Source organism: Halichoeres trimaculatus, unplaced genomic scaffold, assembly GCF_033239565.1.
Source record: "Halichoeres trimaculatus isolate MK-OKI-2021-1 unplaced genomic scaffold, fHalTri1.1 fHalTri1_scaffold_15, whole genome shotgun sequence".
NCBI classification, from domain to species: Eukaryota; Metazoa; Chordata; class Actinopteri; order Labriformes; family Labridae; genus Halichoeres; species Halichoeres trimaculatus.
In genome coordinates this window covers 24,821,917-24,846,004 of record NW_027437193.1, presented here as the reverse complement: position 1 = coordinate 24,846,004, position 24,088 = coordinate 24,821,917, and the positions used below count along the sequence as shown (strand labels likewise).

Here is a 24,088-nt window from a genome sequence, read left to right as displayed (position 1 = left end):
TCCTGCAGCAGTAGGCTAGTTTTCTTTCTAACTGTACATTGATTTGATTCATGTTTCAGGGTTTGCTGCCAGTGAGATCTTCTGATTTAACTCCAAATACTGTTTTATGATCATACAAGGTACAGCTGCATTCACCATTTGTCATTAGGCCAAAAAAAAACAAAACAGAAAGTGTGAAAACGGAACAAGCACAGGAATCATCTCTCGTATGAAAATAAACTGGGCTTGAATTTATGCTGTAAACACTCCACAAATCAGCTCCCTCATCCATCACTGTGATCAGCAGCTCCCCCTGTTTGCAGACCAGACTGTTTCTGGTTGTAAATTTCCCTCACAAGTGTGAAGAAACCCACTGGGTGCGTGAATGTGAAGAAACCCGCTCAGTGCTTCCTGGTCATTGTGGGGGGCATTTGAAAAGTCAGAGGTCAAGAGTTTAAGTCAACCCCTAATTGAGAAAAGACTTCAGTTAGATGCCTTCAATTATTCTGTAGCTTTGTCAGAGGGAATTTAGTTCTTAAAAATAATTTCATGCAGACAATTAAACACATTGTGATTCATCAAGGTATTGTACTGTTTTGTGAATATAGTGACTCGTTCCTACAAATCTATCTTCAAAATTAGGGATGGGTATCTTTCACATTTGAAACGATACGGTACCGATGCCCAGTACCTGGCAATCGGTACCAGTACTCAATGGTACCAATTATTGGTACTTTTTTTTCTGTTTATGTGGTAAAAAATATCAACTTGTTTAACAATGAAATTAAAAAAAAAAAAACGATTTAACAGATTTATTCTTCAACATATAACCCTGCAATGCTGTGTTTGTGTCTAGCATGGAAAATTGCCCACTCTTCCTCTCCTTCACAGTCACAAGGATGCATTTGGGTACCTAAACATGATACCTTTTGGGTTTACCTAAATCCAAAAGGGTTTTAGGTACTTTTGGCAGAATTCAGTCAGAACCTATTAAAGTACCTAATTCAGTACCCATCCCTGTCCAAAATAAATGGCTATAAGTGCCAGTTTCTTAAAGCAGATGCTCCATAACCTTTGGTCTCTTTTTAGCATGTCTTCACGTAATATTTCCACTTTGTCTGTTTCTGGATGGTTGAATAGATTGTGGACTAACATACCTTATTTCAACTCCATCCCAGCTTTTCCTGTGATATTCAGTCTGACCTTGAACTGAATTAATTTTCAGTAAAGGATATATATATATTTTTTTCACTCAGTGTGCTTTGTATACTTAACTGTCTGTCAGGGAACAATGAATCTATCTGCTCCTCCATTGCTGTAAAGCACTGATAGGTCAGTGAGCTAAATGCATGTCAACATCTTTTTACCTTTTAAGGCTTTTAAAGGACCAAAAACTTGCATTTCGCCACTAGTGTAACTATTCCTAACCTTCAAAATGTCTGCGTGCTATTGAAAATCATGTAAACAGTGAGAAAAGAGGCAGGAAAGGAAAGACTTCTTATCTGTGCTATGGCTGTACACACATTGTGGATGTGCAACTTTCTGCAAGTCATTTTTAGTCCACTGTGACCTTCAAGTTATCTTTAGTTTTATTCGTGACTTTGAAAATGAAATCATGAGAAGGCAGTGGGATTTAAGAAACAAGCAAAATATAAGCCCTCATCCTGGTAACCCAAGCTTTAAACAAGCTCAGTAAATGAACATCTAAATCAGAAAAATGTATCCATCTGTATAACCCAACTTCCTGAGCCCAGCCCCTCCGCCCCTGCTGTGAACCATCAATAATTGCTGACCTCTACGGCCCAGAGATGACTGGACATTTGTCTTTGTTGTGAAATCAGTTCTGCAGAAACAGAGCTTGAGCAGTCGTCTACAAGCGTGACTTTGACTTTTCTTATCTAATGTTGAAAACATCTGCAGCCAGAGTGACACTGAGGGATTTTATCTTCGTCTCGCTTGAACAGAAAAGCAGAAGATCCTGGTTCCTTATTTTCAGTATTTCTGATACAGTTAACTGATAGACTTACACAGAACTACTGGTTTATCGTTTGAGAAGGTAATCATTGCATGATTTGTTGACCAAATGCAATCAAATGACCCCTGAACACAATGACGCTCCAGCTAAAACAAGTGTAATATACACATTCGATACAATTTTAACTTTTCTCTCAATGTTGGATGACAAATAGTTATTTCCAAATACCATACTTGCTAAAGACACATAGCTTCCACTTGACAGGTAGCAACCAATTAGCTTAGCCTAGCATAGAGAGTAGAAGTAGAAAATAGCTTATTCAGTCTAAGGGCAGTAAAATCTCTCTCTTAGCTCCTTAAAACCTCACAAATAACAACTCAAGTCATCTGGTTGTCTGCAGTTCATTCATAATGTCATTTTTTTTTCACTACTTTGAGGTATACCTTCACACAACAGAAAGTACTTTGTGTTCTCTATCTGCTAACAGTTAGCTGAAGACTGCTACTGTTGAGTGTATTGCTTGATTGGGCACTACCGTCTGTGTCCCAGCACAGAATGTTTTATTTATTAATTTATTTATTTAACCTTTATTTAACCAGGAAGGTCCCATTGAGATTAAGAACCTCTTTTTCAAGGGAGTCCTGGCCAAGAGGCAGCAAAGTTACACAGTAGAATTATGGCCATTTACAATCAAAATTAATATTATAAAAAACAGGTACAATTTGAGGAGGCTGTCTCAAGTGCTCTCAGTCTGGATTTGAATGCATTTATAGAAACAAGATCAGTTAATTCCCAGTCTTTTCGCAACATGTTCCATGCAGAAGGAGCAGAGTATACAAATACCCTGTTCTGTGCGGGCAAATGGAACTGAAAGCAACAAGTGGTCGTTTGAGCACAAACCATAGGAATCAACACATCTCTGAGTGATCAGGTTGCAAATGTAGGAAGGCAGTAGTCCAAGGATGGCCTTATAAATGAAAGTGCACCAATGTCCCAGCCTCCTGGTGGACAAAGAAGGCCATCCCACTGGAGAATACAGTTCTCAGATGGGTCAAAGCCTACAGTTGGTAATGAACCTCAGAGAGGTATGATACACAGCGTCGATCTGTCGAAGACATTGATCTGAGGTAGTTATATACAACAAATCTCCGTAATCTAAAATCGATACGAATGTTGCAGTGACAAGGCGCTTTGTTGACTCGAAGGAAAAACAAAATTTGTTTCAAAAAAAAAATCCCAATTTCAGTCTGAGTTTCTGAACTAGATTGTTAATATGAGGCTTGAAGCTGAGGGAGTCATCAAGTAATACACCAAGGTATTTGTACAGATGAACCTCCTCTTTGACTTTACCCTCAAGAGTTAACACTGTGGGGAGAGTTTGAGATGTATTCTTTGAGCTTTTGTTTGAGTTTTTAACCAACTTTAGCTTGGTCTTATCAGCATTAAGAACTAGTTTCAGCTCTTGAAGAGTGTGCTGGACAACATCAAAAGCTTTCTGCAAAGATTCAATAGCCTTAGCTGGGGTTATGCCAAAACAATATATAATTGTGTCATCGGCAAAAAGATGCATACTGGCGTCTGACACGTTTTGTCCTAAGTCATTAATGTACATGATGAATAGAAGAGGGTCTAATACTGAACCTTGTGGGACCCCCTTATGGACACTCACAAATTCAGAACACAGACCATCACATTTAAGACATTGTGTTCTGTCACTCAAATAATTTGTAAACCAAGAAACTGCATGATCTGACAGAGCCATACGAAGAAGCCTATGCTGTAAAACAGCATGGTCCATACAAAAGCTTTTGACAGATCAAGAAAGAGTCTGAGTCTGACCCTGCAAATGAAATAAATGCAGATTTAATCACAGGTGATCAGGACAGTAAGTGTCAGTGCTTTGATTTGTCAAATGTATTTCATCCAGCACTTTGAGCGAGGTGTTGATTTTCTGGAAAGTTTAACCGATTGCTTCTATAATATCAGGTCTCTTATCTCTTCAAACACTCCGGCTCAGGTCTATGAACTCTGGGACCTGTGGAGTAATCCTGAATCGTCTGATTAACACCACCAGTGTGATGCTCAGCACACCCATGAATCACAGCAGAGATTCATGGGTGGAGCTGTCTGGAAAAAGGAGTGTCATATTGTGTTTTTGGTAATATATTACTCTTTGTAACTGCTGCTGAATGTCAAAACTTTACTTACATACACTGGTACAGCATAGCATTTTTCCCAGATAGAGATGTGTCAGCAGGGGCCAGACTACAGTGGCTTTTGCCAACCTTACATTTAAAACTCTCTTTGTCTAATGAAATTTTATTTTGTTGTCATTAAGAAATACAAATCTCGTAATTTTGAATTGTGTTTCTTTCTAATGTTAGCCACCACTAAACATTCTTAGTCTTGCAATGATAAAAAAAAATCTTTCTCGAATCTGACTTTGTCTGATTTGCATTTACAGAAATGTTTTAGTTTTTCTGAGAACTCCAAGGTGTTTTCTGCTTCAAGATTGGGAAGTTGGGTGAACATTTTGCTTATGTGAAAACCTCATCATAAGCTTTGCTGCTGCTTCTCAAAAAGCTTGATCATATCTCTGTTGCAACATAAACTGCATGATTAAAGATCAAGCTGTTTGGCAGTGGAGATGAACAAGGGATGAAGAAGATGAATCATTGCTGTTTAGAGAGTCACAGTTATTGTAAAAATTTTCTGTTTTGGTTAAAAACATACTTTTAACAATGAAATAGAGGTCAGAGGTGAATTTAGGCCACTTTGATGATATCAAAAACCACAGCTGTAATGATCAACTTTTTCATGTGTGACTACTGTAAAATTCCCAGCATGTTTGTAAACATTTTTTTTTTGGTTGTTGACTCAATGATCTGTGTCAGATTCTGATGAAGTAGTGAAATATTGTGACCTCTCCTTGATTTCGAATCCAGCAAAGCTTCACCTGAGATTTCGTAATTTCAAATATTTTATCCCATTATTTTCAATTTATCTAGGATTTTTGTTATACGACACATATGGATGCTGGGTCAATAGAACTGGTTTAAAAAACATTACACGTGCTCTAGATGTCTAAAAGAAGACGAGAGCCTTAATCATTGCTGTCAGGTGACGTGTTCAGAAAACCTTTCCTTCTTTAATGGTCACTGTCCAGACTTTCAGTTAGTTTAAAGAATAAATTAGATTGTTACAGGAAATTCTTATATTTATAAGCACTCCCCTATCTAGGCTAGGTAAGCAGTTAAATGAGATTTCTACACTTAGAATAAATGTTATGGGTGGGTGACAGATCATTATATGATCACTATATTGATTTTTTAAAATCATGTCTTTATTATTTAACAGTTTGCTTTGTGTTTATATTATCTTAAAGTATGGTGAGTGAGGAATAGAAGCATTTTATGTGTGTCAGTGGCTCAGTCCATTCTTTAAAATGACATAATGTCCCTTTAAATCAAACTTACCTCTCATTTTTCCTGACATTCTGACTCAAGAGCACAATACAGTGCACAGGCAAACCAGTGACTACTTTGATCATTGGATAAACGTATCAAAAACAACTTTCTACATGCTAAGAGTTCATTGTAAACTTGCTGGTACCAGAATTGGAAATATGGCTGACAGCTGGAGAAGTGGTGAGTTGCCCTTGAGCAAGGCACCAAAACTTGCTTACTCAGGTGCAGCTCCGTCACTCTGCACTCACCATTAGTACATTTTTGTAGCATGAACAAGGTTCATTATTATTATTATTATTATTATTATTATTATTATTATTATTATTATTAATTTCAATAATAATAATAATAATAATAATAATAATAATAATAATAATAATAATAATAATAAGAAGAAGAAGAAGAAGAAGAATTTTATTATTATTATTATTATTATTATTATTATTATTATTATTATTATTTCAAACAGTGGCTCATCTGGAAGAGACTTGCAGAAGCTGAACCCACGCTCTGTCTGTGTCGCCGCTGCCCCCTGCTGGATGGTTTTCACGCGCTAAGTTCCTCCCGTGCAGCAGGGGGCGCTGCAGCTGCCGTCACATCCTGTTAAGACAGCCATACACAGATTGCCTAGGACTTCCGTTAACAAGGGCTGGCTACAGAGACCGGGAGGAAGAGGTGGAAAATCCCTTAAAATGGTGAGTTTTCGACATAAATATCCCCGCAGCACAGTTTGTCTGGCTGTGTTTAGATTTTCCCGTGTTCATAAAATAACTGTCGGCGGATTTAGAATCAGATGTTAACGGATGATTGTGTGAGCTCGGTGGCACTCGGCCGGTGAACCGCTGAGCTCCAGCGTGGCGCCTCCATGGCTGATGAAACCTCAGCTGACCCACAGGAGAGCTGCTCAAACACTTTTATTTCTCTTTGCTGTGACTATGATGTCCAAAATACCGATTATGCGTTCATTATTATCGTAATACAAGGACTACTTTTACTTCAAAATCCACCAAGATGTTTCATTCTGCTCTTACCCTCAGGGTTTCGTCAAAGTGGTGAAGAATAAGGCCTACTTCAAAAGATATGAAGTCAAATTCAGAAGAAGAAGAGGTAAGTCGCATCGTTATTATCACCAAACTCTTTACCCCTGACAGATTATGCATTGGAAAAGTGTATTTTTTTAAGTGTTCAATAATCTTTGATGCTTGTCAACTCTGCAGAGGGAAAAACTGACTTCTACGCTCGTAAGCGGCTGGTTGTGCAGGACAAGAACAAGTACAACACCCCCAAGTACAGGATGATCGTCAGGTTCTCCAACAGAGACATCTGTTGCCAGGTCAGTGACTGAGAGACTGGATGAAGCACGTGTGATCACATGTTTTAAACGACCTGGCTCATTCTTTTCCCCTCCTCTGTCTGTTTCAGATTGCCTATGCAAAGATTGAAGGAGACCACATCGTGTGTGCTGCTTACTCTCATGAGCTGTCTAAATATGGTATCACTGTTGGCCTTACTAACTATGCTGCGGCCTACTGCACTGGGCTGCTGCTGGCTCGACGGGTAAGAGCACAAACGCATGCAGAAACCTCTGAAACCACTCATTCAATCACTCTAGGGAAAGACTTTTTGCACACCCTCTCATCTTTGTCCTTTTCTCCTTAGCTGCTGCACAAGTTTGGCATGGACCAGGTCTATGAGGGTCAGGTGGAGGTGACAGGAGATGAGTTCAACGTAGAGAGCATTGATGGACAACCTGGAGCCTTCACCTGTTACCTGGATGCAGGCCTTGCCAGGACAACTACAGGGAACAAAGTGTTTGGAGCTCTGAAGGGGGCTGTGGATGGAGGCCTGGCTATTCCTCACAGGTGAGAATGAATAAAAGAAGCACCCACTTTTCACTCACCTGACATCATATTTCTGAGAGCCTTGTCAGATTAAACATTCAGTCTGACATAACTCTCTTCTTGCCTGTGGTTTCTTTAAAATGTTTCTGATCATAATCTTAGTTTGCTGGCTCTTCTTCAGCTTCTTGATGATGATAGAAAGCACGCTGAGCAAAATGTAGTTGGTCCTTCATTTGCAGTAGCTGATGTTTACTGTCCTTTCAAGACGGGGCTGAGAGAAGCAAGATGAGCCAAAGCAAATACCTGTTATTCTGTGACAGCATGAGTAATAAGCTGAATACTTGAGCAGTGCAAGCACAGAGGGGCTGATCTGTTCATTACCTGATTGGTGCTCCTTGTTGTTTCCAGTCTGAAACGCTTCCCTGGTTATGATGTGGAGAGCAAAGAGTTCAACGCAGAGGTGCATCGGAAACACATCATGGGCATGAACGTGGCTGACTACATGTCGTACCTGATGGAGGAGGACGAGGACGCCTACAAGAAACAGTTCTCTCGCTTTATCAAAAACGGAATCACGCCAGACACGGTAAGAGACGAAACTAGACTTCTTCAAAAACATGGCTTGATGTGTTTTACATGTAATTATCATAGCCTGGGTCAGATCGTTATTCTGAATCAGGCCTGGCCAACCAGTCAGAGACCCAGAGCCACAAAAGTTACTGTGGCACTACAAAGAGCCACATCTCACACACGCGGTCATACAGACACGCTTCCTCTCACCTCTCACACACAAATGAAATGACATAAAATGAAAATGAATGCATATCTATCTATCTATCTATCTATCTATCTATCTATCTATCTATCTATCTATCTATCTATCTATCTAGATAGCTATGAGCAATTGAGAGGAGCACATGTAGAGAAGAGAAACCGAAACTTAAGTATCAATCTCATCACCCAAGTATTGATCAATACTGATCCCAACATTAGCATCAATATATCAATATTTTATATTGATCAGCAAACCACTACTCATAACAATATATAGATTTATACATATATTTTTTAGTATTGGATCAAAGAGCCACACCCCAAAAGACTAAGCCACATGCGGCTTGCAAGCCACAGGTTGGCCACCCCTGTCCTAAATGAATGTACTGCCCTCAGTGATTGTTTCCCTGAGCAAACTCTTCGGAGTTTTGTGAAATCCTCTTTTCCAAATTAAATCAGAGCAAGACCCTCAGCCACATGATCCGTCCACCAGAGGGCACTAATCCTTTTTTAAATAAACTTTCAAACTTTTGATAAAAATAAAGTAAGATTCCACCACCCTTCTTTAAGGCAGCCTGTAAAGTTTTTTTTTATGTAATTGCTAGGTGTTTTGCACCTTGTGTCCCTGCTGCAGCTTTCTTGATTTCTGCACATCTACATTGGCCTGACCACAATTTAGAGAAAACACAAGTGCTTACCCCTGAAACTAATTCTCAGTTTCTGTTACGCACAACACAGTTTCTGAACAGCCAGAAGTAGACACAGGTCAAATATGACTTAATGCCATCAGGTGTTTCGTCAGAGTTGCATAAGCCGCATATGCATGTATGCTCTTCTGTAAACACTTTCAGCCATGGTTGTTTGCTCTCTGCAAACTTTTACCAAAGGTCTAAGAACATGAGTTTGTGAAATGAAGTATTTTGTCTGTGGTTTGACTCCTGTGTTTGCTGTCTCTTCTTCAGCTTCTTGATGATGATAAAAAGCACGCTGAGCAAAATGTAGTTGGTCCTTCATTTGCAGTAGCTGATGTTTACTGTCCTTTCAAGACGGGGCTGAGAGAAGCAAGATGAGCCAAAGCAAACACAGATCATTGCCACAGTTTTAAGCAGACTGAAATCTTTGGTGCTGGAGATCTGCTCTTTAGAGACTAAAAAAGGTGCATTGACCAAAAGTGATGCTTGATTGAAACTGTGTTTTGTTTTTTAAGGTTGAAGAAATGTACAAAAAAGCGCACACCAGCATCAGAGCAAACCCTGTACACGAAAAGAAACCCAAAAAAGACGTCAAGAAGAAGAGGTGGGTTCCTGTTTTCAGATTGTTTCTCCTCAAAACAAGATGTTTCTGAACCAAAATGTCATTTCCTGTGTTTTCTAAGGCTTCTCAGTGTGAAAATGTAGCTATTAAAACTCATTTATTGTTGATACAAGGGGGAGAATGACTTTCCTTTTATCAACACTGGCTAACATGAAGTGGCTGTACTGGGACACTCCCAGTGCTGAGCAGACAGACACGGTGCTGAATGTTAATGAAGTTGTGTTTGTGCCTCTTTCCTGTCAGGTGGAATCGCGCCAAGTTATCTCGGGCACAGAGGAAGGATCGCGTCGCCCAGAAGAAGGCCAGCTTTTTACGAGCACAACAACAAGAAGAAGGGGACGGTTAGGGGTGCCGGACTGGCGCTCTGCCGCAATACACAACACACGTCACAAACAAATAAATTTATTTCAAACTCAAGCCTACGTCTTCTCTTTGCCTGTTCTTACTTTATGTATTTTTTGGAAGGGTGGATAGTTATTTAATGAGAAGTTTGATAATGTGTGAGTGGGTGTGAAGTAAAAACAACACGTGGGAGGTTACAGTGAAGTGGTGTGTTGTTTATTTGTGCAAAATCATGCTGGTTTCTTCAGTAAGTAAACATTTTGTACATTTTCAAACTTCTACAGCAGCTTTGACCACAAGCTGGACATGCTCACCGGTCACGTCTGTTCAGAAGTGCACGTTTTAAGTGGTAAAATGAGTCATGTTGAGAACATTGTCACAGCAACTTTATAACAGCAATGTCTGGAAATAATTCTGGAAAAAACTGTAAAAAGCATTCAGATAGATCAAGGTTTCCACCATCAACGGTGGTAAACATTCAGAAATGACTTCAGCATGATGCTATGGCACTGAGACATAAACTCCAGAGATAATGTGAAACAGCACGCTGGTTCAAACTACAAAACATTCACAAAGCAACTGAAACACATCAACACTTCTCTTGTGTCGTTGATGCAGCATTGATGATGTTGGTAGAGACACAGATGGAGAACGTACAGCAGACTGATGTACACTGACACGAAAGACGTCTGAAACACTGACAGACAAATATCACAGTGTCTGCTTTCAACCTTCATAGACGAGACAGTCATCATGACAATCCAGATCATTTCTTCCTTGGCGTTGGTTTTTCAAAGTCTTTTGACTCCAAGTAGAGGCAGTGTTGGTTACATTTTTAAATCTGGTGATATTCTATATTTTTATCCTCAACTAAACCCTGGAAAACGGACCAGCAATGACTCCATCTTAATGTAACGTCTGCACAGTTGAAGCCTGACGCGGTCCTCTCTGTGCTCAGTTAAAAGCAGTTTGAGCTGAAAGCAGCATAAACAAGTTAAAAAGTGTTGCACTGGGTCACATCTTCCTCCATTAACATTAGTAACACTGATTTCTTTAAAGACACAACATACACTCTGCTACCTGAAACCCTACCTGGTATACTCTTTGTGTGTTCATCCACAGCTGAAAGTAGTCCCCATCATATGCATTATGTACACCAGTTTACGTAACTCTACGTTGAAAGATTATGAGCAAAGCTGCTTGAGAAAATCAGCTGACTTATTTTTTCCTTAAGCAGAAGTATAATTTTATAATATTAATGGCGTACTCTGTAACAGTGGATAATGATATACACGCACCGGTCACTTTATTAGGTACACCTTGCTAGTACCAGGTTGGACCCCCTTTTGCCTTCAGAGCTGCCTTAATCCTTCGTGGCATAGATTCAACAAGGTCCTGGAAACATTCCTCAGAGAGTTTGGTCCATATTGACATGATAGCATCACACGGTTGCTGCAGATTTGTCTGAACATCCATGATGAGAATCTCCCGTTCCACCACATCCCAAAGGAGCTCTATTGGATTGAGATCTGGGGACTGTGGAGGACATTTGAGTACAGGGAACTCATTGTCATGTTGAAGAAAGCAGTCTGAGATGATTCCAGCTTTATGACATGGAGCGTTATCCTGCTGGAAGTAGCCATCAGAAGATGGGTACACTGTGCTCATAAAGGGATGGACATGGTCAGCAACAATACTCAGGTAGGCTGTGGACTTTAAACCTTGATCAGTTGGTACTAAGGGGCCCAAAGTGAGCCAAGAAAATATCCCCCACACCATTACACCAGCAGCAGCAGCCTGAACCATTGATACAAGGCAGGATGGATCCATGCTTTCATGTTGTTGACGCCAAATTCTGACCCTACCATCTGAATGTGGAGCAGAAATCCAGACTCATCAGACCAGGCAACGTTTTTCCAATCTTCTATTGTCCAGTTTTGGTGTTGCTGTGTGAATTGTAGCCTCAGTTTCCTGTTCTTAGCTGACAGGAGGGTCACCCGGTGTGGTCTTCTGCTGCTGTAGCCATCTGCCTCAAGGTTGGACGTGTTGTATGTTCAGAGATGCTCTTCTGCAGACCTCGGTTGTAACCAGTGGTTATTTGAGTTACTGTTGTCTTTCTATCAGCTCCAACCAGTCTGTCCATTCTCCTCTGACCTCTGGCATCAACAAGGCATTTTGTCCCACAGAACTGCAGCTCACTGGATATTTTCTCTTTTTGGGACCATTCTCTGTAAACCCTAGAGATGGTTGTGGGTTAAAATCCCAGTAGATCAGCAGTTTCTGAAATACTCAGACCAGCCCGTCTGGCACCAACAACCATGACACGTTCAAAGTCTCTTAAATCACCTTTCTTCCCCATTCTGATGCTCGGTGTCTACATGCCTAAATGCATTTGGTTGCTGCCATGTGATTGGCTGATTAGAGATTTGCTTTAAAGAGCAGGCGTGCCTAATAAAGTGGCAGGTGAGTGTATGTTTTGCACTTTTCAGGTGCTGTGTTGCTAAGAATTGTGAATTAAAGAGGTTACATGTTTTGCCATAAAAATACTTCAAGTCGAAGAACAAGAAGTTAAAGACTGTTGAGTAAATGCCTCGCTGAATAAGTTAATCATTGCATGAAAACTTTAGCTCATGTGTAACCACACATGGCACTGAATTTCATTTCATCCACTCCAACTGCTGAAGCTTAAGGCCAAAAAGAGTTCAATTACTTACACATCTGCTTTCAGAAATGAACAAGTGCAAGAAAAGTAAAGTCAGCGTAAAGTCCCTGGGCTGTTCTGAGGAGCACTGAGAGGATCTGAGCTGAACTAACTGCTGGTTTTTGTCTTCTCAGTGGATTTTCTATAAGTAATCAAAATATTGAATATCACCAAACAGTGCTATTTCATTCCGTGATTTTCACATCGTTGTCTTTCCTCTTTAACGTGTAAGCACATCAATATCAGCAACATCTTCTGGAGGAGGCAGCTCTTGAGATTAATAAAAAAAAATCAGTTTACAAGTAGGCTTTTCAATAGCACTCTTCTAACATTCTTCTGTGGTGAAGACTACAAAGACAAAATGTGGCTGCATATTTTAAGTGCGACTGATGGTGACATGCAGTTATTCAGCTGACTTCAATCCTCAAATCAAAACTTTAGCTGACATGTTTCTCCGGCCTCCAACTTCAAAATCAGGAGGTAGCTCTCCTTCAGTCTGACCATCATAAGTGTTACGAGTTGATATAAAAAACTTCATGTGTTCGTTACTCTTAAATCACAGTATCTTTTAAGTCCTCAGCTCCATGGGAAACAGACCGGTCTGATCACAGAGCGGACTGCACGTCTTCATCACGAGTCCTTGGTGTGTGAGATCTGTCTCCACAGCAGAGCTTTAAGGTTGTTCAGGATGAGCGAGTGCTCCATGTTCATCTGTCCAGCATTCCCCTTCAGAGCCATACAGGCGTACAGCTGTCTCTCCAGCTCCTCCTTCATCGCATAAGGCGCCCCCCGCAGGAGGTAGTCCTTCAGTGTACCGCACGCCTTCGCCAAGTTTGGCTGAAGCGGCTCCTCTCTGCACCGTCTCTCCGCCACATCACAAGACGTCTGGCAGTCCACCCCGTACACACAGTCAGCATCCGTCTCGCACTTCAACCCCCGCATGGAGCGCCTGAACTCGTTCTCAGGGACCACGGCTTGGGTGTTGGTCAGGCGTAGTTCATGGTGGTCTGTGTAACCAAAGTGAGCCGCTGTGAGGTCACAGATCAGAAAACTGCCATGCGTGCCGTGGAAGATGTCCTCCACCAGCTCCAGCAGCCCCATGGAGATCTTTGCTTTACGCGGCCATGAGGGAGTGAACCACTGGTCCATGGTGCGCTGCACACCACTGGGCACCCACGACACCAGCGGCCAGGGTAGAGACAAACCATACAGGGGCCCGTAGTGGACTCGCTCCGTCATGTACAAGTCCCCACAGTAACCCAGGAAGCGAGGAGTGTGGCCGCGGTCCTGGAGCAGGAGGCCCAGCAAAACCTGAGGAGAGCAAAAATCAGTCACAACACAGACAGACAGCGCTCAAAGAGTATTTTCAGGTTGCATGAACATCATTGTGTGAGAAGAAATCTTTAAAATATTTGGAAATGGACTTTTCTCCCCTTCTACATCTCAGAGGGCATCACAAACAGTGATATTAATCTCACCTGACACTAGAGACTATTTTTGATTGGCAAATAAGATCTGATGTTCTGAAGTGCTTCATGCGAGCGCAACACCAGTCAACGGTAGAAAATGAAATCAACAATCTGTATTTTCCCATCACTGATTTTGAGGCTACTTCAACAAAATTCAAATTTAATTCAATATAAAATTCAAAGAGGATCAGATTCTTGTAAATTGTAAAGGGCCTTTTAAAGCTCTTTGGTAACAAAGACTAAGGCCATGTTCACATGTAGCTGGGTATCTGGGAATATGAAACCTCAGTTTTATGTCACTGAAAATGATGTTTTTTGAAAACTCCGGCCAAAGTAAAGATTTTGGAAAACTCTGGTTTCGTGTAGACGCTGAAAAACAGAGTTTCTGGTTCTCAATCGTACAGCTGAACGATGGGGGCTCATTTTGATTGGCTGGCACGGGTTTTACGTCTGAAAAACACAGACAAATATGGGTTTGGCATGCTTCAAACCACACTCACTGGCAGATTTGCCCGCTGTGTGTGGACAAAGTATTTTTAAAAACAAATAAGGGGGGTGGTATTCGTTTTTGAAAATACCCGGCTACGTGTGAACAAGGCCTAAAAAGGGAGCTTGAAAAGGTTTTCCATGCATTTTCACCAGGCCCATTTCCCTCACAGCTCCCTGATTACTCAAAGTGAGTCAACCTGTGCCTGAGTGGCCAGTGTGGAGCTCCTGAGTGTCTTTTCTCAGCCCATAGTCAATCCTTTGGCTTAATTTTAATGTTGTGTTGCTTCTCCCACTCCTGTCCTCCCCGTTATATACCACTGTCTTTTTGTATGTTCCTTGGACGGGATGAAACTTGTCATGCACTGATCGATCGGTCGGCTGATCAATTAGTGCCGATTTCCTTAATTTTGGGGGATCAGTGATTGGCCCATCTGTACATATGAAACTGATCTTATATACCTCTGGGAAACTTCGGCATTGGCCCAAACTGGTGCATTTTAAAGATCACTGATTGGTGATTGGCCAGAAAATCGTGATCAGTGCTCCCCTAGATGAAACTGACATGTAATTTCGTTGCTCTGAAACATGTGCAATGTCGAGTAATCATCATCGTCGTTCTAGTAGTACATATTTTGAGTTTTGCTCTTTAAATGATTTTAGTACCTGGTATTTAGTTATGTTTTAGTGAGATTTGTTTTTTTTCTAGTTTCCCTTTCACCCATTTTTTTCAATCAGGGTAGGACCAGGGGATACTTTAAAAGAGCAGCCTGCCATTTGCCCACTGTGTGTGTGGTAAGTAATGCTACGTTCCATTTGTACTCAGAACTGGGAAGTCGGGAGTGGGAATGATGTCATCTCCGAGTTGGGTGATCCAATTGCCAAGTAGTAAAAACTTGCCATAACAGCAGTATTTCTGTATAGAAGCATAGATCAATACTATATGTACGGCTGATTTATTGCGACAATCACTAGTCAGAAATTCTAAAATAAAAAGAATATAGTAGCAGCATTAATTACTGTTTGCCCCTGAACTCGGAATTTCCAAGTGGGAACTCGGGGGTGGTGTGGGTGCTCCGACTTACAAGTCGGAAATTCCGACTTCCGAGTACAAATGGAGCATGGTATACCAGCCTGCTGTAGGGCTGAGTTACTTTACTTTGGTTTGACTGATTCTGTAGATTTCCTGAATGTTTTGTAAAATAAAATAACCACCTCATCTGACTCCTGAACTCTCAGTGTTGTTTTTGACTTTTTTTTTTGGCTGAATCCTCTGTTTTACAAGGACACAGGAATCCCATTTTTGATAGATTTACACTGAGTAAATCTACAGGGTGTCAAAAACTAAAGTTGTCAAAGTGTGGCTAATAATAGCACATCTTATTTTAGCTTTCAGTGTGCTGAACCAGGCCAAACACCAACTACATTCATGCTAGGTCAGAGGAACATCGCTGTAGTTAAATAGAAACAGTCGTGGTAACCAGTCTTTTCTGCTTTTCACAGTTGCATCAGAAGAAATATTGGTATCAGCCAAACTGAAGTCTAGTGATTAGATCAGTCTGGGATTTTTAATATGGATTTGAACGATGGTTCATTCTGTGATTCAGTGGCTTGTTTTGATACCTCATGCATCTGTAGGAGGGCCCATGTAGAGCGGGCTTCTGGCAGTGACACTCGTCCATCTTTGTTGCCATCAGCGACAGAGAGGATCTGGCTAACAAGGTTGGCTAGGCTGGCCTGCTCTCCAAGCTTAGACTGGGGGAAAGAAACAAACAAAGAGTCATTGTCTCAGACCTGAATCAGTCCTGTCCCAGTCTAAAACATCTGCTCATTTATAACTTTCAGTCCTTCACCTTGAGGTGATTAAAGACCATCTCTCTGAACTTCTCCACTGATGTTCCTTTGGTGGGTTTGTCGAACACAGGGACTTCTCTCCTGGGCTCTGGCTCCTCACCCAGCTCGTAGTGCACTACCTCCCCTAACTTACAGCGAATGACCCCGTCACGGTCTCCCCAGCTTCCTGTGTATACCTGGCGAGCAGAAAATCAAACATTACACAAGCTGAGCACTAACAGTACTGAATGTTCAATGGAGTCAAGTCATTTTTTTACCTGGTTGTTTGGCAAGTTTGAGAGACACCTGCTAAGGTAGAGAGTTTGTTTGTCACACAGGCTGCTGCAGGCGGAGCCATCGATGATTCCCCTCCTGTATTTATCACACTTCATAAAAACAGAGAGAACATTTCATGCATCCCTTATATTCACACTGATGATCAAAGGCTCTTATCATCTGTATAGATCTTACATACATCATAGTTTGTGGTCTAGATTATAACTTTGATGCATGTCCATGACAAAAAAATTCTCAAATGACTCTGACCAAAACAAACAAGTCAGTAAACTAATGAAGCTTTGGCTCACTATGGCATTCCTGCACTCGTGTCCTCTACACAGCTCCGTGTAGGTGGAGTATTGCACGTAGATCACCCAGCTCCCAACCAGCACCGTAAGCCATGTGAGAAACAGGTACTTCACCCGCACAAAGGAGATCCGAGCCTGCCAGGACAGAGCAGACAAAGAAGCTCTCAGCCTCAAAAATCATACTGTTTCCATTTCAGCTGGCAAAGAAAGAATAAAGTTATATCAACACAGAAGGCACGTTGATCCAAATAAGCCCCAACACCCTGAATCAAACCTGATCATATAATACTTTACCATAGTGACAGTGAGATGTGTCGAACAGCATCAAACTGGTTGGCCAATTAGTCAGCATGTGCCACGCAGGCTCATTTAGCTGCTGAGTAATTTGAAAGTCCAGATCCAGTTGTTCCAGCCTGCCGTGCCGTTCTTGTTATGGCATGGTAAAGAAAATGAAATTACCAGGAGTGTCACAGGATGCACTCGTCACATGTCTCACAATACTTCTTTAGACAGAAGTCGTATTGTTTCTGGGGTGTTGTGCAAGGCAAACTCAATCGGTGGCTTTTTTTTAAAAAATTTTAAATGTGATGAAGCAAATATGGACAATTTAACACTAATGAAGAAAAATCTTCACTTTAACTTGAATTGACTTGAGCACAATACCATGTCATACGATACAATACTACAGTTGCAAGAAAAGTGATTGAACCCTTTAGAATTACCTGGATTTCTGCATAAATTTGTCATACATGTGTTCTGATCTTTATGTAAATCGAAACAAAAGACACAGTCTGCTTAAACTGATACCACACTTACAATTATATGATTTCATGTTTTTATTGAATAAATCAGTTAAACATTCAAGTGGTCATATCATGTTTAAAGGCAGTAGTTCAGGGGCATAGCTACGGTGGCCCTGAGAGCTCACAGCGCTGCAACTGAAAAAAGCATGTGCAAATTAAGAAAACATCTTCATCAATTTGACAACATGTGCGCAGCATTTAGAAAACGCGCTGCAAATGCCACAACACAACATATCAGAAAAATGCGCTGCAAATACACAACAACACAACCGTAGTGTTTCCAGAGGACACGTAAAAGTGATGCACATCTGCTGGCCCGCTTGTTGTTGCAGGGGATTTTCAGCCACAGCTGAGTGTTTGTTGTTAAATCATCCAAAACTGTGCGTTTCCGTTGTTGCTGTGTGGTTGATGTTAAAAATTGTGTTGTTGCGTTTAATTGTAGCTTATTTTATGTACACGCTGAAGGAGGTTACATGTGATCGTACGTAAGTGTTCTTTTAAAGACAGGATGACAGCTCTTTAGCCTTCTCCTACACCACTGTTGTGTGGTGTAGGAGAGGTATAACATGCTAAATGGATAAACAATGAATCTCTTATGAGGAAGTTTTGTACATTTATTTGTCCAACGATGAAAGCTGATATTTACCTGGAAAAACGATGTATCGATGTATGCTAACTGTTAGCATATTAATGCAATTTCCAATGTAGGTTAGCATCAAGTGCTAACCTACATTGTAGGTTAGCACTTGTGTTTTGGTAGATTAAGAGCTCAATAACATGCTGAATGTATGAAATAAGAATCTCTTGTTATATAGTTTTGTATTAAGCCATTATGGAGCTTTAAAGGAGATCTCTAGTAGCCCCATTTCTTCCCTTTACTTTTATAAAAGTACAAACACCTGAAGTGAGAGGTATAGACACATAATTAAACTTACTGTAAAGTATGATTGACCTGAAGCCCTTGAATTTAAAAACGAAATCAAGTCTTCTAGCTAAGGCTAGCTAGTGTTAGCAAATTACCTTCAAAGCTCCAAAGAAATAAAAACACACTTTAAAGCCTTAATGACTTGCTACATGGTGTTGTACTAGATACCTGGACGTATACACTCCGCATATCATTGACAGACACTTTAGGCCAGTGTGTCCCAAACTTTTTTCAGGCGACCCAATCTAAAATATGTCGTCTGTGAATAAATTGACAGGATAAAAAGGGTTCTTTAATCATGTTTCTGCATCATCTGACATCTTTGGTAGCAGCAAACAGGCCTAACAAATTTGACAAATGCATTTCAGCTCTGTTATTACACTCTGAAAATACTTGCATTTAGCTTGCTTGCTTTCAGGATTGTATCCCAGTCAAGTGAAACTCAAGACAAGATATTAAGATGCGATTTTCATCCAGAATAAAGGTAACAGCATCTGTCCATGCCTCTTTTTCGGCGTGACGTCACTGCACAGCTGTAACAAGCTGTAACAGACCGTTTCTGCAGCTGGTGCCCGTCCAAGATCTGACAGTGACTTTGGACTTTCAAACTCAAAGAGGTTTTTAATCTGACTTCAAATCTTTTTTTGGAAAGTAATGATCAAAGTAATCAATGGGTCAGCTCTTTCATATGTGTGATGGTGACACAGTGACGGTGTTTTCCTCTGAGCGCTGTAAAACAGTAGGAAACATGCGGTGGTTTGGCTTTGGTTGTTTGAGTAGCACCAGCTCATGGCTTCAGACTTCTAAAAAACAGTTACATGTTTCCAGTTACAGTAAACATTGTGGCACTAACCCTTCACAATGAAAACGTAATCAGCTATGACAGTAAATAAAATGGCGAAGGGGAGACTTCTTCTGGTCAAGGAAAGCATGAATTTCGGGCTAACATTTTAAAAACTAATTTGGTGACCCATAAAAAATCTCTGGCAACCAACCTTTGGGTCAGGACCCAGACTTTGGGAATGACTGCTTTAGGCAACTCCAGCAGACACCTTATTTATTTAAACTATGCCTCCATAACACCGTTTACTGTCACTTTCTACTCCTTCTTTCAGTAACTGGAAATGCTGAAGCCACTACGCAGTAATGTGGAGCGACCTGTACTGTAATACAATGTTAAATCAATCAAAAACACGCACTTATTACCTCATTTCCCAATACAACTGGCGGAAAGATAACCATAATAGAGCTGCGACTGAACCCCCACACCCCCCACCCCCGCAACAACAAGCGTACCAGCAGATGTGCATCACTTTTAAGTGTCCTCTGGAAACACTTCCATTGTGTTGTGGTCTTTGCAGTGCATTTTCTAAATGCTGCGCACATGCTGTCAAAGTGATGCAGTGAGCTCTCAGGGCCACTGTACATAGGGCCAACGGGTAGGTAAAAAATGTTGGTCACATTTGTCGTATCAGCAGCTCTTTGTGACTTGCCTGTTAGTTAATATTCTCTTCTCAAAGCACCGTACTTGTGAGGATAAAGTGATTTTGATTCGGGCTCTGATCACATGGCAGCAGGAGCTTATGTTCTGTGTATTTAGGCAGCATGTTGAGCTGTTCCTCTTGAATCAGCTCCAGTACAGTTTCCAAATCCCAACAAAACATGCACCCTGTGAGGCAGTGACTGAGCAAAAACAAGCCTTTTTCATCTCTGACGTGCTGGGATAACTGTATTTTGTAAACAGAGTCTGACCTGGTGAGAAGATCTCTTGTTTGTTCTCACAAACTGTAGACAGGATAGATGAGGCATACCAAGGGCAGACAGATACGGTTTAATTTCTGCCATTATACAGATTGTTTAAAGATTAAGACATGTGACTACTTGTGGAGTGTGAACATTAAATGCAATTCCTAACAAGGTTTCAGGCTTTTTGGTGAGACTTACTCTAATGTGAGCCCAATGTGAGCTTCAGAGATAGTTCCAAGCAAACCATAACATCCCTGCCTGCTGCTCCCTTTAGTGTGATACACACATAAGTATGAATGGGCAGAAGCTTCATATCCAGAGCCGTAGACACCAAATTTCAAACTCTCAGCGTCCTGCAGAGATGCACAAACAGATAGTGGGCCTCCAGGGAGGGAAGAGGAGTTATCAGGGGAGTACAAAGCAGCTACACAACTATCAGATCTGACTCCTCCTCTCTGCATGTCTAATGCTGTGGGAGCCGCTCATGGAAAACATGCATGTAATGCACATGGACAACATAGCAGGAGGATAAAAGGGTCATGTGGGCACAGTCTTTGTCTGAAGTGTGTGTCCGTGCAAACACATGATGATAAAGAAGTGAAACCTGAGTGTGGAAGGACTTTATCCTCCTCATGCTCCCTGCGGTTCTTCTGCAGTCTCCTTTTCCTCTGAGCCTCACGTGAAGTAATTGTCATAACTTAAGACAGCACTGTACACACACAGTGATCACTGCCATTTGAAGCCAAATGTCAACAAGCTCTTGAATTTTATGACGGTACAATAATATGAGTTGAACTGAAGCTGTGTTAGCTAAAGCTGCCCCAGGGATATGAATTTGTTAAGATCAAGAGAACACTGATTAGATGATATTTATGCATATTATTTACTCTTGGCTAATTAATACTGCAACTATTTCAAGTTCACAGGCTGCAAAACTTTTGTTTTATTTTTGGTGCTTTTATAACAATGTCACTTTCTCTTTGAGTTGAAAAAAGGCTTTGAATTAATCCTGGTGAAAGTAAGACAGATATTTTTGGAACAAGGTATTTTTGGTTCCCAGTCTTTCATTTGTTTATAACATCATGACTGGTTAAGTGTAATTTATCATTCACATGAGTCGTTTGATTGCTTCTGAGTCATATTTCAAGGAAAAAAAAAAAGTTATTACTGAAATGATTTGCAAATGTGGGGTTGTTTGATAGAGAATATGATTAAAAAATACATATAATTCACCCACTAAAATAAGCAAAAAAGTAATCTACTTTATAGTACATGATACTAGTGAAAGGGGAACTAAAAATGAGCAGAAGAGGCAGGGAAACTGCTCAGACTGCAGAGTCACACAGTATGAAAACCTCAGAGTGCAGACTGTAGGATTACCAGCTGTCAACAGTGTGATTTAGTTACAGTTTACCCCCATGAAGTTTGGACTTCTTACAGTCCAGTCTGCTGCAAAAGGAGTCCCATTGTCACATATTCATACACATTCAGTCATCAGGAGGTTTGACCCATGGCAACTATCACTTTCTCTTCTACTCCCTTTAGAGATGACCTTGGGGCAGGGCAAGCTGTCTCCAGTTTGTGTCAGGCAGATTACAAAATGATTCGCTGGATGTTCAAAGGTTGTGTCACCAAGCTGTTAAGTCCAGTCCAACAGGTTTTTTTTTTTAGGATATTCAAGAGCATTGTTTACTGATAAACCTGAGTCACTGGATGAACTCAAACCTTTAGATCTTGAAGATGGACTGATAAAGACAAACTTTTCTACAAAGGAATAAGATTTGCCTGTAAACATGCTCTTTAGGAAAAAGAGACTTGATGCAAACCAGACTCCATGGCCTCTACAAACTCGCAGGTGCTCAATTTTACATTACCAGGAGTTTGCAGGCTTGGCTAAATTCTGGCCCTGGAGAAATGTTTTCACCACCTTTCACCTCCAAAAGTCACCGTGTGTCAGGCTCTGGTTAGTTCACTGACATTTATCCCAAACAATAAAAATGGACTGATTGATTTGGAAGAGCTAAACCAAAACTGACCTCTACACCTAATATTAAACTCTAAGCAAAACAGAGGAAGAGAAGAAGTTTACATTTACACTGGAGTAAACACAATATCCGCCGTTAACTTTTCTATATACAGAGACCATAACAATGTAGAAATGAGTAAAAAACACATATGCATAGTTTCGTTTGTGTATGTTTGAGTCTATTTTAGCAAGCAAAGAATGAAAACTGTAAACTTATCTAGGTGCAGCAGGAAACAGGCTGGTGAGGTTAAATATTAGATAATCTCTGCAATGCAATACACCTCCTGAACATCACACTATCAGAGGACTTAAGTCCACAGGCTGCAACACCTATTATGATAAACTTGCACCATAAGTCATAATGGAGCAATATCTTTTATCCTCCCTGGGGCCAAATAAAACCCTGTGCTGCTCCTCTTGCCTAATCTCCTTACTGTACTGTGAAGAGTGGCTGGCAGCACGCCTCTGACACCCAAATCAGGAGGTTCAACCACATTATCACGAGGATTATTGCAGCTCTGGCACTATTTAGGGTGATTCAATTTCTGTGTTTTTTTTTTTTTTAATGAAAGTCTTTCTTTTCAGTTTAATAATGAGGAGCAAAAACTTTTAATTTAGTGGGATGAAAGGATTCAACCAGAGATACCGTCCTGGCACTATGTGACAATTCCTGGCATGTGTTATTGTCTACTCACATGTTACAAAACCTCCGTGGTAGTGGGCCAGTAGTCTGATTTTTGCAAATCGTTCCTGATCAGCAGAACAATTTCCCACTGATCCTCCAACAGTAGTCACATTCAGCAGATATTTTCATTCAGCTCATGTTATGATTGATACCACAGCCCCACTGTGTGTTTACGGCCAGCTGTCAGTCAGATGTGACACCATAAGGGCTCAGTTATGCACAGAATAACAGATTAGACACAACCGGGATTATCAACAACGTGTTTTATCGATTTCATGTCATGAAATATTTTCTTGCAGTGGTGTTACCTGGAAGTAGAAAGACTTTTTCACCCAGGCCCGAGGAAACAGACCCTTCGCCATCACAGAAATAGATCATCTCAATACGTGGACCTGGCTGTGTGAGATCATCCAAAACACACAGGGGGTGAGCGTCTTCTCCACGAAACGATTAATTACGAAGCAGGAGGAAATGACCCCATATCATCCGACTCCAGCCTCACCTAGGTCCACTATGATCCAGGATTGTCGATGGGTTAAGTTCGAGTAAAACGCTCAGACATTGCACTTTGCCTTCGCCTCTGCTCTGCTAAAGCAGCTGTCGATTTTCAACTACGGCAACACATCTCTTCAGCTGGAAAAAAAATTACTGTGGTTCATGGCGCATGCGCAAAGTGTATGTCCCCCCCACATGCAGCCTTAATGAAAAATTAAGGTTCTGACAAAATGGGCGCCACAGCTTTGTCATTGCTTCCGTGTTATTTACGTTTTAAACCAACCATTTTTATAACTTTTTGACTCTAAAGCTGTGACTTTGCTGAGATGGCATGCAGGAGTTAATGAAGTTCCGCTATTCCCCTTCAAATTAAAAGCCTAGAAGCTCAAAGTCGGTGGCTAATTATACGTCACATCCGAATCACTTTAAGAGGTTGCATGTGCATTAGATAAGTTAAAACATGCTTATCTATCAAGTTTAATTTATGATACCACAAATGTGTCATTGTCGCTGGTGATTTAACCAGTTAGTAAATGTTATCTGTGGGTTGTTTATGTGGGATTATTCAATTCTAATTTATGGACAACCATCTGATCCCATTTTGTTAATATCTCATCAATTTCCAAGTATCACTGAAAAT

General features: G+C 40.8%; 2 protein-coding genes across 2 annotated transcripts; one reads left to right on the top strand and one right to left on the bottom strand.

Moving 5' to 3' along the window:
• Positions 1-5,998: 5,998 nt before the first annotated feature.
• On the top strand, positions 5,999-9,767 carry rpl5a (ribosomal protein L5a). Its single transcript, XM_074688604.1, has 8 exons — positions 5,999-6,116; positions 6,459-6,528; positions 6,639-6,754; positions 6,844-6,978; positions 7,081-7,283; positions 7,671-7,848; positions 9,244-9,332; positions 9,594-9,767. Exons 1-8 carry the CDS (start codon positions 6,114-6,116, stop codon positions 9,694-9,696), a joined length of 897 nt encoding a protein of 298 aa, XP_074544705.1. The 5' UTR covers positions 5,999-6,113; the 3' UTR covers positions 9,697-9,767.
• A 1,797-nt stretch (positions 9,768-11,564) lies between these two features.
• Positions 11,565-23,318, bottom strand: dipk1aa (divergent protein kinase domain 1Aa). Its single transcript, XM_074688605.1, has 6 exons — positions 23,262-23,318; positions 16,769-16,903; positions 16,460-16,567; positions 16,202-16,378; positions 15,972-16,103; positions 11,565-13,704 (listed from the first exon to the last, which is right to left on the bottom strand). The coding sequence occupies exons 1-6, from the start codon at positions 23,313-23,315 to the stop codon at positions 13,024-13,026; spliced, it is 1,287 nt and encodes a 428-aa protein (XP_074544706.1). The 5' UTR covers positions 23,316-23,318; the 3' UTR covers positions 11,565-13,023.
• Positions 23,319-24,088: the final 770 nt, after the last annotated feature.